This window comes from Bos javanicus, chromosome 13, assembly GCF_032452875.1.
Source record: "Bos javanicus breed banteng chromosome 13, ARS-OSU_banteng_1.0, whole genome shotgun sequence".
NCBI lineage: Eukaryota > Metazoa > Chordata > Mammalia > Artiodactyla > Bovidae > Bos > Bos javanicus.
In genome coordinates this window covers 43,027,922-43,045,751 of record NC_083880.1, presented here as the reverse complement: position 1 = coordinate 43,045,751, position 17,830 = coordinate 43,027,922, and the positions used below count along the sequence as shown (strand labels likewise).

The following is a 17,830-nucleotide window of genomic DNA, read 5'->3' as shown; positions in this document are numbered from 1 at the left end:
GCACGATTGAGCAACTTCACTTTCACTTTTCACTTTCCTGCATTGGAGAAGGAAATGACAACCCACTCCAGTGTTCTTGCCTGGAGAATCCCAGGGACGGGGCAGCCTGGTGGGCTGCCATCTGTGGGGTCGCACAGAGTTGGACACGACTGACGTGACTTAGCAGCCAGAGACAGCTGTTTAGAATCAGAAAAAATAACTGCTCCCTTTGCTTTCCTTTAAGGATAAAGCTTTTTTTTTACTATTTTAATAGATGATCTGTGAATTTTTTTTCTTAAAGCTTCAAAATAATACAGCTATAAGAGATGAATTTGGAAAGCAGCATTCTGGTTTAAATTGTCAAAATGAGAAATCTTTATGCATTTTTGTATCCTAAAACATTGAGATCTTGTTCATAGCTTCATGTGATACCTATAACTAATAATCTCAGAAATTTTTTAGTTCCCTTAAATAATGCAGTATAAGTGAATCACACAATTAGCATTTTCACTCAAATAGTAGGAAAACTAATTTTAGAGGTCGGGGGATTTTTTGAGGACATATTCTGTGGTCTTGTTTTGTTTGTGCTTTTGTTTTAGCATTCCTACTAAGTTCTTCGGTTATAAACCTAACACTACTGATTTTTTAAGAGTGTGAGTTCTCCATATTCCAAAATTTGTCCCCAAGAACTGAAGGGAAGGTAGCATTTATTGGCTCCCAGCTGCTGCTTCCCCCTTTAACATTTCCCTCTCCTGCTCTGTGATAAGTACTGTAGTTCTGCTGCAGCCCACATGCCTGTCAGCTCAGATATCAAGTTTTTTATGTCAGATTGTGCCTCGCCATTGGTTTCACGCCCCTACCCTGTCTGGCGGACCCTGCTGTTTAGTTTTGAGTTTCTGGCTATGTGCTCTCAGTCCTCCTTACTTCACTGCTCAGAAGCCAGCCCTGCCCAGTTTGATGGGGAGACGATGCAGGTTCTGACTGCTCACTGGAGCACCACTCATGTGATTAGTCTTCTGAGTATTGTCCTTGGTGGTCCAAGTGCTGAAGAGGAGGGACCTTAACAGCAAGCATATATATATATTTAAATAGTGCATCTTGTAAACATAAAAATAAAAGTTGCCTATTATTTTGTACCTCAGTTTGGTACCTGTTTGGTGTATTTTCATTTTTTTCATGTTATGTCATTATGTTATTCAAGATAGCTTTTAAAATCATTGTATGACCTTTTATTGCATGATAAACTAACTCAACAGTTCTCTTTTTCCTTTTTCTGGGAGATACATACCCCTTAATGAAGAGATTCCATAGTGAAAAACATTGTCAGCTGTTGAGTAATCAGGGCTATTGGCCTGTGAAGTGCTTTACTGGGCTTTTGTTCCTTGCTGGTTTACTGGGTGCTGCTGGAAAGGAGTATCTTGGTCTCTAATTTACAATTTACAGAGAAGGCAGTAGCACCCCACTCCAGTACTCTTGCCTGGAAAAATCCCATGGATGGAGGAGCCTGGTGGGCTGCAGTCCATGGGGTCGCGAAGAGTCGGACATGACTAAGCAACTTCACTTTCACTTTTCATTTGCATGCATTAGAGAAGGAAATGGCAACCCACTCGTGTTTTTGCCTGGAAAAATCCCAGGGACGGGGGACCCTGGTAGGCTGCTGTCTATGGGGTCGCACAGAGTCAGACACGATTGAAGTGACTTAGCAGCAGCAGCAGCAATTTACAGTTTATAATTTAATACTTCAGTTTGGAACTCATCTTTTGACATTTTAGTTTTTTTCATCTTTTATGATATAGTCTGAATATATTCAATATATATATTCAATATATATTGAATAGCGAGTCTGTTTGGTGGACTATGTAATTTCTCTTTTAAAGAAATAAAGTTAAGTTAAAGTGTTAGTCAATTGTGTCCAACTCTTCGCGACCCCATGGACTATAACCCACCAGGCTCCTCTGTCCATGAAATTTCCCAGGCAAGAATACTGGAGTGGGTTGCCATTTCCTTCTCTAGTTGAATGGTTCTCCTAAATTGGGCTAATTCATGTACTTCTTTAATACTATGAAAAAAGCTGTGGATGTTTGCCTAAGAAAGATGCCAAATTATATCAGAGTTTGTGACAAAACAAAAAACTTGAAGGGCTAAATACAAATGTAATGGGGTTCATGGATAATTAAAACTATTGTTGGTCTTAAGATAATTTTTTAAGAGCCATAGTTCTTAACACAGTGTACTGTTAGTCAAAACACATCCCCATCTTTATTTAGACTATTTTAAAATAAATCCTAGAGTAAAATTATTCCTATTTGAAGATATTTGATTAGTCTTAATATTTTCATTCTAGGGAAAAGTCAAGTTTGTGTCTGAGAATTATACAGCTAACTATACTAGCCCATCTTCTGGCTATGACTGCCATGTGGCTGCAAATACTAACAAGATTTCTCACAAGACAAGTCATTTTCGCACCTTTGAACTGAGTCAGGTATAGTCACCTGGGAATAAATCATTTGCAAGATACTTTTCTGAATCTAATGAGTTAAATTTGGAGGTTGGGTAGGGTTGAAATAAACTTGATACATGAGGAATTCTGTAGTGCTATCCTCATAATACTTCTCTTCTTTCAGTATTACCTCTATGAACTTTCAGGCAGCACTGTTACTGAGCGACCCAGACAGATCTGTCCTTACCTGATTGTAGCTTTTCAGTACAGGGAACCTAAAAAGATGGCAGCACCAGCCCATGATCATAAAAGCATGTAAGTAATTATGTGCATACTTTGTTTTACTGGATTTGTTTTCTTTGCTCTTATAAAAATGCTTCTTTTTCCCCCCCCCAGACTTGAACTCAGAGAAAATGGTAAGAAATTATTTAATTGTTTTTTTTTTAGTTTTTTCTCTAAGTAAATGTTTTGTTCAAAAATAAAATAATCAGTTTCTTTCTTAACCTCATTTCTTACAGTTCTCATCTCTCCATGGAAAGGGAAATTAATTATACAAGGCTGTCTGCTGTGTGATATAACTCTTTGGTCTTCCTATGGTACAGCAGTTCCAAAACAACTGTAAGTGTTGAATTAATGCCCTTTACTAATGCTTCTCTAAGTTTTCAGTTCTCATTTTGAGGTCCTGCTTGTTGGCACTGGTATGAAATATACCAGCTATACTTGGTTTTAGGTTATTCTTCAGGAGATGTATAGAGTACAGGGCCGTGACACAAGAGACCTAAATTCAAATCTAAATCTGACCTTTGCTTTGGAATAAGTTAGTTTTATTGTTGCTCAGTTGCTAAGCTGTGTCTGACTCTGTAACCCCATGGACTGTAGCAAGCCAGGCTTCCCTGTCCTTCACTATCTCCTGGAATTTGCTCAAACTCATGTCCATTGAGTCAGTGATTCCATCCAACCATCTCATCCTCTATTGTCCCCTTCTCCTCCTGCCCTCAATCTTTCCCAGCATCAGGGTCTTTTCCAATGAGTTGGCTCTTTATATCAGGTGGCCACAGTATTGGAGCTTCAGCATCAGTCCTTCCAATGAATATTCAGGGTTGATTTCCTTGAGGATTGACTGGTTTGATCTCCTTGCTATCCAAGGAAGTCTCAAGAGTCTTCTCCAACACCGTAGTTGAAAAGCATCAGTTCTTTGGTGCTCAGCCTTCATTACGGTCCAGCTCTCACGTCTATATATGACTGCTAAAAAAAACATAGCTTTGGCTATATGGACCTTTGTTGGCAAAGTAAAGTCCCTACTTTTTAGTTTTATAAACTTTGATAAATCACTTTAAAATTTTTAGCATCTTAATCCATTTGTGGAAAAATAAACTCTCAGGCTAAATTAATTTACTTAATGCTAGAAGTTTGACTTTCTGTGAGAAACAAATTGTACTTGCCTAGATAACAGATGCAGATTATAGCCACTTAATTCTATTATAGTTTTTATTAAGATATGCAGAATCTAATTTTCACATGATTTTCCTAAGGTAGTATTAGAGGAGCTGTTACATGTATTTATATGATAATGAATTACAGTATTTTTTCCCTGGGTATCTTGTGATACTTCTTTGTTTAATCTATTTAGTTTGCCCCCAAACCCCTTGAAAGTTAGATATGCTTTAACTGAAATAGAAAGTGAAAGTTAGTGTTCTATTAGAAATAATTTTCTTTTTATTGGCTCTTTTTAGAAGTTTTATGTTTGTTTGTTTATTTAGATTGCATGAGCCTTCATTGCTTTGTGCAACTTTCTCTAGTTATGGTGAGCAGGGGGCTACTCTCTAGTTGCAGTACTGGGACATCTCATAGTGGTGGCTTCTCTCGTTGAGCAGCACAGGCTTTAGGAGTGCAGGCTTCAGGAGCTGCAGCACACAGGCTCAGTAGTTGTACAGAGTACAACTAGTAAGTGTAGAAGCCACTCTAGTGTTCTTGCCTGGAGAATCCCAAGGACAGGGGAGCCTGGTAGGCTGCCGTCTATAGGGTTGCACAGAGTCGGACACGACAAGCGAGTTAGCAGCAGCAGCAGTAAGTGTAGAAAGAGTGATGAAATTAGGAAATCACATTTTGGCAACATCATAATGATCAATGGAGGCTTGATAAAGTAGGTGGAAGTTTGATGGAATTTACATATTTCACAAAGGAAAAAACACAGACCTTATAATAGAAGAAGCTGCACATGGCATTTTAACTCAGTTCAGTTCAGTTCAGTTGCTCAGTCGTGTCCGACTCTTTGCAACCTTATGAACCGCAGCACGCCAGGCCGCCCTGTCCATCACCAACTCCAGGAGTCTACTCAAACTCATGTCCATCAAGTCGGTGATGCCATCCAGCCATCTCATACTCTGTCGTCCCCTTCTCCTCCTGCCCTCAATCCCTCCCAGCATCAGGGTGTTTTCCACTGAGTCAGCTATTCGCATGAGGTGGCCAAAGTTTTGGAGTTTCAGCTTTAGCATCAGTCCTTCCAATGAACACCCAGGACTGATATCCTTTAGAATAGACTGGTTGGATCACCTTGCAGTCCAAGGAACTCTCAAGAGTCTTCTCCAACACCACAGTTCAAAAGCATCAATTATTCAGCGCTGAGCTTTTTTCACGGTCCAACTCTGAGATCTGTACATGACCACTGGAAAAACCATAGCCTTGACTAGACGGACCTTTCTTGGCAAAGTAATATCTCTGTTTTTTAATATGCTGTCTAGGTTGGTCATAACTTTCCTTCCAAGGAGTAAGCGTCTTTTAATTTCATGGCTGCAATCACCATCTGCAGTGATTTTGGAGCCCCAAAAATAAAGTCTCACACTGTTTCCACTGTTTCCCCATCTATTTCCCATGAAGTGATGGGACCAGATGCCCTGATCTTAGTTTTCTGAATGTTGAGCTTTAAGCCAACTTTTCACTCTCCTCTTTCTCTTTCAGCAAGAGGCTTTTGAGTTCCTCTTCACTTTCTGCCATAAGGGTGGTGTCATCTGCATATCTGAGGTTATTGATATTTCTCCCGGCAATCTTGATTCCAGCTTGTGCTTCTTCCAGCCCAGCTTTTCTCATGATGTACTCTGCATATAAGTTAAATAAGCAGGGTGACAATATACAGCCTTGACGTACTCCTTTTCCTATTTGGAACCAGTCTGTTGTTCCATGTCCAGTTCTAACTGTTGCTTCCTGACCTGCATACAGGTTTCTCAAGAGGCAGGTCAGCTGGTCTGGTATTCTCATCTCTCGAAGAATTTTCCACAGTTTATTGTGATCCACACAGTTAAAGGCTTTGGCATAGTCAATAAAGCAGAAATAGATGTTTTTCTGAAACTCTCTTGCTTTTTCGATGATCCAGCGGATGCTGGCAATTTGATCTCTGGTTCCTCTGCCTTTTCTAAAACCAGCTTGAACATCTGGAAGTTTACGGTTCATGTATTGCTGAAGCCTGGCTTGGAGAATTTTGAGCATTACTTTACTAGCATGTGAGATGAGTGCAATTGTGTGGTAGTTTGAGCATTCTTTGGCATTGCCTTTCTTTGGGATTGGAATGAAAATTGACCTTTTCTAGTCCTGTGACCACTGCTGAGTTTTTCCAAATCTGCTGGCATATTGAGTGCAGCACTTTCACAGCATCATCTTTCAGGATTTGAAATAGCTCAACTGGAATTCCATCACCTTCACTAGTTTTGTTCCTAGTGATGCTTCCTAAGGCCCACTTGACTTTACATTCCAGGATGTCTGGCTCTAGGTGAGTGATCACACCATTGTGATTATCTGGGTCATGAGGATCTTTTTTGTACCATTCTTCTGTGTCTTCTGTGTATTCTTGCCACCTTTTCTTAATATCTTCTGCTTCTGTTAGGTCCATACCATTTCTGTCCTTTAATGTGCCCATCTTTGCATGAAATATTCCCGTGTTATCTCTAATTTTCTTGAAGAGATCTCTAGTCTTTCCCATTCTATTGTTTTGCTTTGTTTCTTTGCATTGATCACTAAGGAAGGCTTTCTTATCTCTCCTTGCTATTCTTTGGAACTCTGCATTCAAGTGGGAATATCTTTCCTTTTCTCCTTTGCTTTTCACTTCTCTTCTTTTTACACCTATTTGTAAGACCTTCTCAGACAGCCATTTTGCTTTTTTGCATTTCTTTTCCATGGGGATGGTCTTGATCCTTGTCTCCTGTACAATGTCACGAACCTCGGTCCATGGTTCATCAGGCACTGTATCAGATCTAGTCCCTTAAATCTATTTCTCACTTCCACTGTATAATCATAAGGGATTTGATTTAGGTCATACCTGAATGGTCTAGTGGTTTTCCCTACTTTCTTCAGTCTGAATTCGGCAATAAGGAGTTCATGATCTGAGCCACAGTCAGCTCCCGGTCTTGTTTCTGCTGACTGTAAAGAGCTTCTCCATCTTTGGCTGCAAAGAATATAATCAATTTAATTTCGGTGTTGACCATCTGGTGATGTCCACGTGTATTCTCTTGTGTTGTTGGAAGAGGGTGTTTGCTGTGACCAGTGCATTTTCTTGGCAAAACTCTATTAGTCTTTGCCCTGCTTCATTCCATATTCCAAGGCCAAATTTGCCTGTTACTCCAGGTGTTTCTTGACTTCCTACTTTTGCATTCCAGTCCCCTATGATGAAAAGGACATCTGTTTTTTGCATGTTAGTTCTAAAATGTCTTGTAGGTCTTCATAGAACCATTCAACTTCAGCTTCTTCAGCATTACTGGTTGGAGCATAAGCTTGGTTTACTGTGATATTGAATGGTTTGCCTTGGAAATGAACAGAGATCGTTCTGTCATTTTTCAGATTGCATCCAAGTACTGCATTTCGGACTCTCTTGTTGACTGTGATGGCTACTGCATTTCTTCTAAGGGATTCTTGCCCACAGTAGTAGATATAATGGTCATCTGAGTTAAATTCACCCATTCCAGTCCATTTTAGTTTGCTGATTCCTAGAATGTTGACGTTCACTCTTGCCATCTCCTGTTTGACCACTTCCAATTTGCCTTGATTCATGGACCTGACATTCCAGGTTCCTATGCAATATTGCTCTTTACAGCATCAGACTTTGCTTCTATCACCAGTCACATCCACAACTGGGTATTGTTTTTGCTTTGGCTCCATCCCTTCACTCTTTCTGGAGTTATTTCTCCACTGATCTCCAGTAGCATATTGGGCACCTACTTATCTGGGGAGTTCCTCTTTCAGTATCCTACCATTTTGCCTTTTCATACTGTTCATGGGGTTCTCAAGGCAAGAATACTGAAGTGGTTTGCCATTCCCTTCTCCAGTGGACCACATTCTGTCAGACCGTTCCACCAAGACCCGTCCGTCTTGGGTGGCCCCACAGGGCATGGCTTAGTTTCATTGAGTTAGGCTGTGGTCTGTGTGATCAGATTGACTAGTTTTCTGTGATTATGGTTTGAGTATGTCTGCCCTCTGATGCCCTCTTGCAACACCTACCATCTTACTTGGGTTTCTCTTACCTTGGACGTGGGGTATCTCCTCACGGCTGCCCCTCCTGACCTTGAACGTGGAGTAGCTCCTCTCAGCCCTCCTGCACCTGCGCAGCCACCGCTCCTTGGACGTGGGGTTGCTCCTCTCGGCTGCTGCCCCTGACCTCGGGCGCATTTTAACTCAGTGGATAAGGTAACATCACCAGGAAAGAAATAAACATCAGGAGCTTCCTGACATGACGCACAGAGAATGACATGATGCACAGAGAATAACACGATATCATGTCTGTGGTGTTCCTGCCAGTCTAATCAGGAGGAAACATCAGACATGCCCAGATTGAGGGACAGTCTGCAAAGTAAATGGCCTGTATTATTCAGAAATATCAAGGTCAGTGAAGATGAAGACTGTTGCAGGTTGAAGGAGATGAGAGAGACATAAGTGTCGTGTGTCATGCTGGATTGGATTCTGAACCAGAAAAAAGCAGTGCCTTCTCTTGTTACCAGGTACCTTAGTGAGTGCTGTAGATTAAAGAACTGTACTGTATCGTTGATGTCTTGAGTTTGCTAATTGTTTTGTGGTTATATCAGTTCAGTCAGTTCAATCGCTCAGTCGTGTCTGACTCTTTGCGACTCCATGGACTACAGCACGCAAGGCTTCCCTGTCCATTACCAACTCCCAGAGCTGGTCCATTGAGTCGGTGATGCCACCCAACCATCTCATCCTCTATTGTCCCCTTCTCCCTCCGCCTTCAGTCTTTCCCAGCATCAGGGTCTTGCCCAGTAAATAAGTTCTTCGCATCAGGTGGCCAAAATATTGGAGCTTCAGCTTCAGTCCTTCCAATGAATACTCAGGACTGATTTCCTTTAGGATGGACTAGTTGGATCTCTTTGCAGTCCAAGGGATTCCCAACAGTCTTCTCCAGCACCATAATTCAAAAGCATCAATTTTCGGTGGTGCTCAGCTTTCTTTATAGTCCAACTCTCACATCCATACATGACTACTGGAAAAACCATACTTGATGGACCTTTGTTGGCTAAGTAATATCTCTGCTTTTTAATATGTTGTCTAGGTTGGTCATAGCTTTTCTTCCAAGGAGCAAGCATCTTTTAATTTCATGGCTGCAGTCAACATCTGCAGTGATTTTGGAGCCCAAAAAAATAAAGTCTGACATTGTTTCCCCGTCTATTTGCCATGAAGTGATGGGACCAGATTCCATGATCTTAGTTTTCTGAATGTCAAGTTTTAAGACAACTTTTTCACTCTCCTCTTTCACTTTCATCAAGAGGCTCTTTAGTTCTTCTTTGCTTTCTGCCATAAGGGTGGTGTCATCTGTGTATCTGAGGTTATTGATATTTCTCCCGGCAGTCTTGATTTCAGCTTGGGATTCATTCATCCTGGCATTTTGCATGATGAACACTGCATATAAGTTAAATAAGCAGGGTGACAATATACAGCCTTGACGTACTCCTTTCCCAATTTGGAACCAGTCTATTGTTCCTTGTCCAGTTCTAACTGTTGCTTCTTGACCTGCATACAGATTTCTCAGGAGGCAGGTAAGGTGGTCTGGTATTCCCAGCTCTTTAAGAATTTTCCACAGTTTGTTGTGTTCCACACAGTCAAAGGCTTTGGAGTAGTCAATAAAGCAGAAATAGATGTTTTTCTGAAACTCTCTTGCTTTTCAATGATGCAACGGATGTTGGCAATTTGTTCTCTGGTTCCTCTGCCTTTTCTAAATCCAACTTGAACATTTGGAACTTCTCAGTTCACATACTATTGAATGATTCACATACCAATCTCACTTGGAGAATTTTGAGCATTACTTGCTAGCGTGTGAGATGAGTGTGATTGTGCGGTAGTTTGAGCATTCTCTGGCATTGCCTTTCTTTGGGATTGGAATGAAATCTGACGTTTCCTGGTCTTGTGGCCACTGCTGAAGTTTTCCAAATTTGCTGGCATATTGAGTGCAGCATCATCTTTTAGGATTTGAAATAACTCAGCTGGGATTCCATCACCTCCACTAGCTTTGTTCCTAGTGATGCTTCCTAAGGCCTACTTGACTTCGCACTCCAGGATGTCTGGCTCCAGGTGAGTGATCAAACCCTCATGGTTATCTGGGTCATTAAGATATTTTTTTGTATAGTTCTTCTGTGTATTAGTGCCATGCCTTCTTAATATCTTCTGCTTCTGTTAGGTCCATACCATTTCTGTCCTTTAATGTGCCCATCTTTGCATGAAATGTTCCCTTGGTATCTCTGATTTTCTAGAAAAGATCTCTAGTCTTTCCCATTCTATTGTTTACCTCTATTTCTTTGCATTGATCACTTAGGAAGGCCTTCTTATCTCTCCTTGCTATTCTTTGGATCTCTGCATTCAGATGGGTATATCTTTTGTGTGTGTGTGTGTGGTTATAGAAGGAAATGTTTTTCTTAAAAGTGCACACAGAGAAGTATTTAGGGGGAAAAGGAGGTATCCGTAAGTGTACAAGTATTTCTAACTAAGTTTTAAAGAAGGAAATGGTGCTAGTCTAGATGTGGTTCTTTATGTGGCCCTGCATGGTAGGCAGTCCTGTATTGTCGAAAGCTTTCAACTCTTATGTGGTATAATTTCTAGAAGATTCTCATTCCATTCCAGAATACATAATTATTCCACACTTATGGATATTTTGGTTATAACGAAAATGCATGCATTCAGTTAATGTGAACATATTTGCAAACCATGGTTTATGAGGTGTTAGTCCTCAGTCATGCATGACTCTTTGTGACCCCATGGATAGTCTTGTCATGCCTGACTCTTCGTGACCCCGTGGACTATAGCCTGCCAGGCTTCTTGGTGCATAGGATTCTCCAGGCAAGAGTACTGGAGTGGATTGCCATTCCCTTCTTCAGGGTATCTTCCTGACCCAGGGATCTCCTGCGTTGCAGGCAGATTTTTTATTGTCTGAGCCACCGGGGAAGCCAATTTATAAGGTCATATACCCAAAAATCTCTAGTATTTATGAATATATACATTATTTGATTTAGAGTTTATAGATTTAAAAATTTTTGTGATTTTAATAGTTTTGTTTTCATTATATTAGAAAATCGAAATTTTGAAGCTCTAGTTTTAGTGTTTATTACATTACATGATATTGTTTTGTTTTTTAGACCACATGAACTAGATTTTAAGTATGTAATGAAAGTGTCATCTTTGAAAGAGAGACTACCAGAAGCTGCTTTTAAAAAACAGAATTACATGGAGCACAAAGGTCTGTTCAGATGTCATGGTACACTGCGTGTCCTGAGCTTTGTTCCAGTTGTTTTCCACTCTCTCATACACACACATGCGTGCACACACACTTTCTCTCCCTCCTTACTTCTGTTTTTCCCTTAAGTGATTCTTAAAAGGGTCTTTTGTGAAAGGGATAGAGTAACCATGTGATTCAGTTCCTGGGAGGCCAGCTCAAAGTGATGAATGGTAGTTTCATTTAATATGGCAGAGACTAGCTTTAATATAGAATACTGAGGGAATTAAGCAGAGATACGCTTACAAACAGTTGGAAACTCGTAATTATTACTTTCAAGGAGAACAGAGGTTTTGTGGTTGTTTTTATTTATTTACCACTGACTCTGGAACAACACAGATTTGAATTGCTTAAGTCTACTTATAAGCAGTTTTTTTTCAGTAGTGCATATTACAGTACCACCCAGTCCTTGGATGTGGAATCATAATTACCCAGGGTAATCATATATTGGAAATACTGACTGCACAGGGGGTTGAGGGAGAGGCATTCAAGGGTCACCTGTACTTTAAAATGAAATAAAGCAGAAAACATGAGAAGGAAAGTTCTTAGTCATTTAGATTAATTCATGGCAACATTGATGTTTTTATTTATATATATTTATTTGTCTTGTTAACTTTATATTAGTGTAGTATAAATAAAAGCATTGTTTTTAAATACTGTATACAGTAACTTTTTATTAAGGGGTTTTATAACCAAGAACATTGAATGATCCATGTTTTTTGAATAGTATTCCTATTTCTTCTTTTAAAATATAAAATGAATAAACCGGTTGTAAAAAAAAAAAAAAAAGCATCATAGTATTTAAAAATAAGAAATGTTCTGTGTTTCTGATTTTTTTCCACAGTCTGTTGCCAAGACATGTGCTTCAATATGTATGAGGTGGAGCTCTCAAACAAACGGGGGGAGAAAGTAGATAAACTAATAGAATCCATTAAAAGGGAACAGTTGGTAAGAGTCATCCATTTAACATATAATTATTATTTTCCCTGAAATTGAGAACTTGATACACAGGGACTGTGGGAGAAACATATGAAGACGCACCATAGTGATGGTTCCTGTGGGTAGCATTCTAGTAAAGAATTAGAAGTCTTTTTTTCATACTTGAGTTGTTAGTGAATGATTTATTAATTTATCAGATTTGTAGGCTTATGACCTGTCAATTTTTGAAATACAGTATTTTATCTCTTCATGAAGTGGTATGTTTTATTCTTTGTTTTTTAACTCAATGATTATTATATGAACATAGGATTTTGTCTTTGTTATATGTATATAGGCTTTTGAAATGGTGAATAATGGGAAAGAAGAGCTGCATTTTCTGTCTGCATTTCTTATTACCAGGGACCTAATGATGTTATTGCCTGTTATTCAGTTCAGTTGCTCAGTCGTGTCCGACTCTTCACGACCCCGTGAATCGCAGCACACCAGGCCTCCCTGTCCCCGTCTCCTAGTATGCTGTGGAAAGGATTCCTTTAATGGATGATATCTTCAGTTTTTCTAGTTCCAGGATTCTGTGATATGTTTTGTGTTAACTTGAGCTTATTGATGTTAATCATAGGTCTGATTGACCTTGAATTTGTAGTGGCTAAAGGGAAACAGAGCAGATACTTACACAGCAAATGTCAAACATGACAATGAGAAAAGTTTCTGATTGATTTGTTACATAGTTGAACACTATCCAAAAACTAACCCTTGATATTCCAGTTATTTATTATATGTAGCCCTAACAAAGCAAAGATTATTTGAGCAGTAAGGGACTTGAAATTTCTGATACTAGGGGACAAAATTGTTCTGCTTCCCATAAATACTAACATTTCAAGAATCTTTTTCCTTAACTTTTCATAAGGTTAAAAATCACTGAAGAATGTGGTAGAAGGAGAAGGAAATTGAATCTTCTTTCTTGCTTTTTTATGTTTAAGGCAATCATCAAATGCTTAGAAGATCGAGAATTTTTCATTTTACTTACGTCATCAGCCTTAATGTACGAAACAGGTAAGGACCACTTTTTTGAAAAAATGTTTTCCAATATGTTTACTAGTATCAAATCAGCAACCTGATTTTCTTCTGATTCTCATTATGTGTAGGTTTTAGAGAGGAGCAGACAGGTCTACACGGGTTGCATTTATTCCACTCACCTCCACCAGCAGCAGGTAAGGGCACAGGCAGTCCATGACAGCTGTGGGCCACGTTTCAGTCCTCATCTTAAACCCCCAGCAGCACATGACTCTGGCAACTGTTTCCTTCTCTGAAATAACTTTCCCCCTTTACTCTGCCTGGTCAGTCCTTCATTTCTGCAGGCTTATCCTTGCTTGTCTATTCCCACTCAGTATCCACCTGCCTATTGACATCTCTTTCCACTTAGGTGTCTCAGATATTCTTCACATTCAGCGTGTCCAAAACTGGATTCATTTGTTCTTGAAGAGCAATAGCCAGGAAGTAGTTTCATCAAAGTCTCCCCGTCAGTAGGACTTAAGGTCTTCACAGAAGCACTTGCCTTTATCTGGACTGCTTGTCTCCTTCCCCAGGACCAGGAATTGTCTATTAGGGGCAAAAAGTATTACTCATCTATTTATCTAGTATAAATAGATATACAGTAGATCGGTGGTATTAGAATTTCAGAGGGTAGTTAGGAAACAAAGTCCAGAAAGGCTCTGGTCAGGGGAGATAATGAATAAAACTGGAGAATAAGCATGGTCTAGCCTCTGACGCAGAGCTGTCAGGTGTAAGCCTGATTATCACTTTAATGAGTCCATTACCACTCTTCCTTCATTGAGGAACACAGACTAGTCAGTCTGCTGCTGCTGCTGCTGCTGCTGCTGCTATGTCGCTTCAGTCGTGTCCGACACTGTGCGACCCCGTAGACAGCACCCCACCAGGCTCCCCCATCCCTGGGATTCTCCAGGCAAGAACACTGGAGTGGGTTGCCATTTCCTTCTCCAATGCAGGAAAGTGAAAAGTGAAAGTAAAGTCGCTCAGTCGTGTCCGACTCTTAGAGACCCCATGGACTGCAGCCTACCAGGCACCTCCGTCCGTGGGATTTTCCAGTCAGTCTAGTTACATAATATTAACTTGAGGGTTACTTAGGGGTTTACTTTGTTTGAGTTCAGTTGGTTCCCATCACAAGGAAAAAAACTTTATTTCTTTAATTTTGTATCTATATGGTATGATGGTTGTTCACTAGACTTACTGAGGTAACTGTTTAATGATGTATCTAAGTCAAATCATTATGCTGTAAATTCTGAATGTACACAGTGCCGTATTTCAGTTATATCTCAATAAAGCTAGAAGAAAAAGGAAAGTCAAAATGCGAACCAAAGGACGTTTTCACCTTTGAATACCTTGTTAAGAGAGTTTGAAGTAGGTCATATAAGGTACAGATAAGAACAGAAAAGCAACTCTGCCAACTCTAAGAGCCAGTGCTATTTTTCGAAGCTGGAGGCAGGCCTGCCTTCTTAATTCTCACCTTGTCATCCCTCCTGAATGACTCTGTTTTGATTCTGTATGTATTTTCATATATATGTTCATTAAGTGCATTCATAAGCCTTCTATTAATCGCTATTTAGATTACCATTTGAAACACTCATTATATTTAACCATCCTATAATTTTGTAATATAAAGCATTTTTTTTCCTGCATGATTTTTGGAAAAAAAAAAAAGTTCAGGTTTTTAATACATGCATATATATTTTAGGTCTTACAGACTTGAAAGTTGAAGACAACATCTCATTGAAGGTGGTGCCCGTTTTGCCTGCCCTCAATTGTGCCCTGCTAGAAGCAAAGAAATCATTTTCTGAAAAAGGAATCTCTCTAAACACATTAGTAAAGCATAATTTCCAAGACTTGTCCAAGGTGAACAAAAGCCCTCCACTGACTGCTGCTTCCCAGGACGGATTTAAAGAAACTGGCTTCTCTGGCCAAGTGTCCAGTGGTTTTGACTTGACTCCTCCAGCTGAAAAGTGCCCTTTACAGTCTTTAACTCAGCTGAAGTCTTACTTTTCAAATGCGAGCGGGTACATTTTGGGAGTGTCTACTGTGTTAGGTCTATTGGCAGAGCGTCCTCAGTCTCCTTCTATTTCAGATGGGATATGCGATGCAGGCTTTTCTTTAGTGATGACTCCAGATCCTGAATTTCACAACTCAGAGGCAGAAGGAAGAAAAGATACAGAAACTGGAAATAACTCTGAAGATGTGTTTCAAGCAAGACAGGGAGCTCTGGTCCCACTGAGCCTAGCACCAAATCTGAGAGTGCAGCCCAAGAGAAAGGCAAGCAAGCTGCCCATGGTACAGAGTAAAAGGGTGAGCTTGTACCGACCCTTCCCCAAAAGGACTCCTGCTAGAGAAAACAAGGGTCCCGCCTCTTCCACGACTCTCAAGCTAGTCAAAGGACAGTTTCCTCAGAGGAGAAAAAGAGGTAAGCACATCATGTGGGTTTTCAAACGTTATGTCCCCACCCTGTGTGACAGTCCTGGACCATAGCTTGGTGGCATCTGTGAGGTGTTCTTTCCCGATGGCTTGTATGCACACTAGAGCTGGGGAGCACTGATCGAGGTGACAGATGAAAGTCAACAGGACAAAAGCCTGCCCACCAGAAGCCCTTATTCACTTGTAAAACTGCTCCAGTTGCCACTTAGTTATTTACTTATCTTTCTAAGAAATAAGGTCTTTCAGTTTCTGAACTGCCCTGGGACAGATTGGATAGGATCTCCTAACATCAGGCACACTAAGAGCAACTGGTAGAAAGTTTTGAGTGACGGCCTGAGCACATCTAAAGAGGGTCCACCTGGGCCTCCACAACTAGAGCACCCTGGGGCAGAGTTCTAACCCTTGATGTGTTCTAAAGGTGGTCACCTGGACCTGCTGTCTGGTACGGACCTACTGAAACCAGTGTCCAGTGGCCTGGAGACGTATGTAAAGAAACAGTTCACAAGTGGTTTTGTTGTCCCTGAAAACTGAGTAGGAGCCCGCATCCAGAGCCATGTAGTGTCAGTCAAGTGCACTTTAGCCAGCAGAGCACAGCAGACAGCACAACTCTGGCTTAGAGCCCCCTCAGATATGTGTAGTGTATTTGTTTAAAAATAGAGAACTTAAAGGAAATTAGTCCTGAATATTCATTGGAAGGACTGATGCCAAAACTTAAAGGAAATTAGTCCTGAATATTCATTGGAAGGACTGATGCCAAAGCTGAAACTCCAGTACTTTGGCCACCTAATGGAAAGAACTGACTCATTGGAAAAGACTCTGATGCTGGGAAAGATTGAAGGTGGGAGGAGAAGGGGATGACAGAGGATGAGATGGTTGGATGGCATCACCGACTCAATGGACATGAGTTTGAGTAAGCTCCGGGAGTTGGTGATGGACAGGGAGTCCTAGCGTGCTGCAGTCCATGGGGTCGCAAAGAGTCAGACACGAGTGAGTGACTGAACTGAGGGAACTTACGCTCCATGTTCTCTTTGAGAAGGGCGAGCAGACTGTGGCCAGAGCCCCTTAGGCATTTCCCCATCATCTCTGTACTTGATCGCAGGCAAAGCGGGAGGCTGCTTATGAGCATGTGTCTTAGCTGGCCTTGTCTGTCATGTTGTGAATTTAACACTTGATGCCTAAAGAAGAAATATTGGAGATGTGTGGATCCCCCAGGATCCTAGATAATTAAGATTTTACCCTTTGGTTTAACAAATAGTTATTTCTGACCAATTATAGTTTGAGAAATGGTGTGTGTGTTTAGGAAGGTGGTGGAAAGAAGGGCAGCATGAAGCAGACACACACTTTCCCGCACACATTCCAGGCCATATTGGCTTTCTTCTCTATATGAATTTACTTAAAGGTATTAAATATATTATCTGTAATTCAACATATATGTTGTCACTATTTCTCAAAACATTTTAAATTTCATCCACTGTAAGAAATGTGTTTTATGTTTTAGTCCAGTATACACAAATGCATACATACTGAAACAGAAATTTCAGAAAACATTTACCCTAACTTTGTGCAGTATAATCTGATATATCCTGTTTCATTTAATAAAGAATTCTGGTTGCAGCCCACTAGGTTTATTTGACAGTCCACCCATGGGTTATTGTGCGCAGTTTGAGAAACATGCTGTTGAGTGATGCAGATAAGCAGGGTGGTCCCTGCAGGGTCATGTTTCCCCTTTTCTTCCCAGGACCTGGGTCATGAGAGGTGTTCACTTCCTGCCCGTGCAGATCTTACATGTCCCCTCGTCTTGATCATCTTATCTTGTTTCCTTTCTCTTCTCAATTAGTATTAATCATTTTCCACTTTTATGCAGGAGACCTGGGTTAGATCCCTGGGTTGGGAAGATCCCCTGGAGAAAGGAAAGGCTACCCACTCCAGTATTCTGGCCTGGAGAATTCCATGGACTGTATAGTCCATGGGGTCACAAAAAGTCGGACATGATTGAGTGACTTTCAGTTTCACTTTCATTTTCCTGTTTGATTTATATTTTGCCTTTTTTAATGGCAAAATGTTTAAAAATTGTAACTGATGTAGAATCAGAAGTCTTATTCTGGAACAAACAAAACTATGCTGCTCTGTTGCCTTTATTAGTTTAGTAGGGAAGAAAATAATTAAACCCAGGGAAATGTCCAACATTAAGAGAGCCCTAAAAGCTTTTTAAAAAACCACTTATTCCTCTGATT

The 17,830-nt window shown here is 40.4% G+C and overlaps 1 protein-coding gene across 6 annotated transcripts in view; it reads left to right on the top strand.

Annotated features, from left to right (window-relative positions):
- The window catches only part of TASOR2 (transcription activation suppressor family member 2), a 67,891-nt gene that overhangs the window by 31,440 nt on the left and 18,621 nt on the right, over window positions 1-17,830 (top strand). For 5 of the 6 annotated variants that reach the window (XM_061436459.1, XM_061436458.1, XM_061436461.1 and 2 more), the window contains 9 exons: window positions 2,324-2,461; window positions 2,604-2,734; window positions 2,816-2,835; window positions 2,938-3,037; window positions 11,041-11,141; window positions 12,022-12,125; window positions 13,094-13,166; window positions 13,259-13,324; window positions 14,866-15,585. In XM_061436459.1, coding sequence (XP_061292443.1) covers window positions 2,324-2,461; window positions 2,604-2,734; window positions 2,816-2,835; window positions 2,938-3,037; window positions 11,041-11,141; window positions 12,022-12,125; window positions 13,094-13,166; window positions 13,259-13,324; window positions 14,866-15,585 — 1,453 coding nt within the window. Of the gene's footprint in view, window positions 1-2,323; window positions 2,462-2,603; window positions 2,735-2,815; window positions 2,836-2,937; window positions 3,038-9,883; window positions 9,983-11,040; window positions 11,142-12,021; window positions 12,126-13,093; window positions 13,167-13,258; window positions 13,325-14,865; window positions 15,586-17,830 lie in introns of those variants that run through there. The other variant, XM_061436463.1, reaches the window with a different exon arrangement.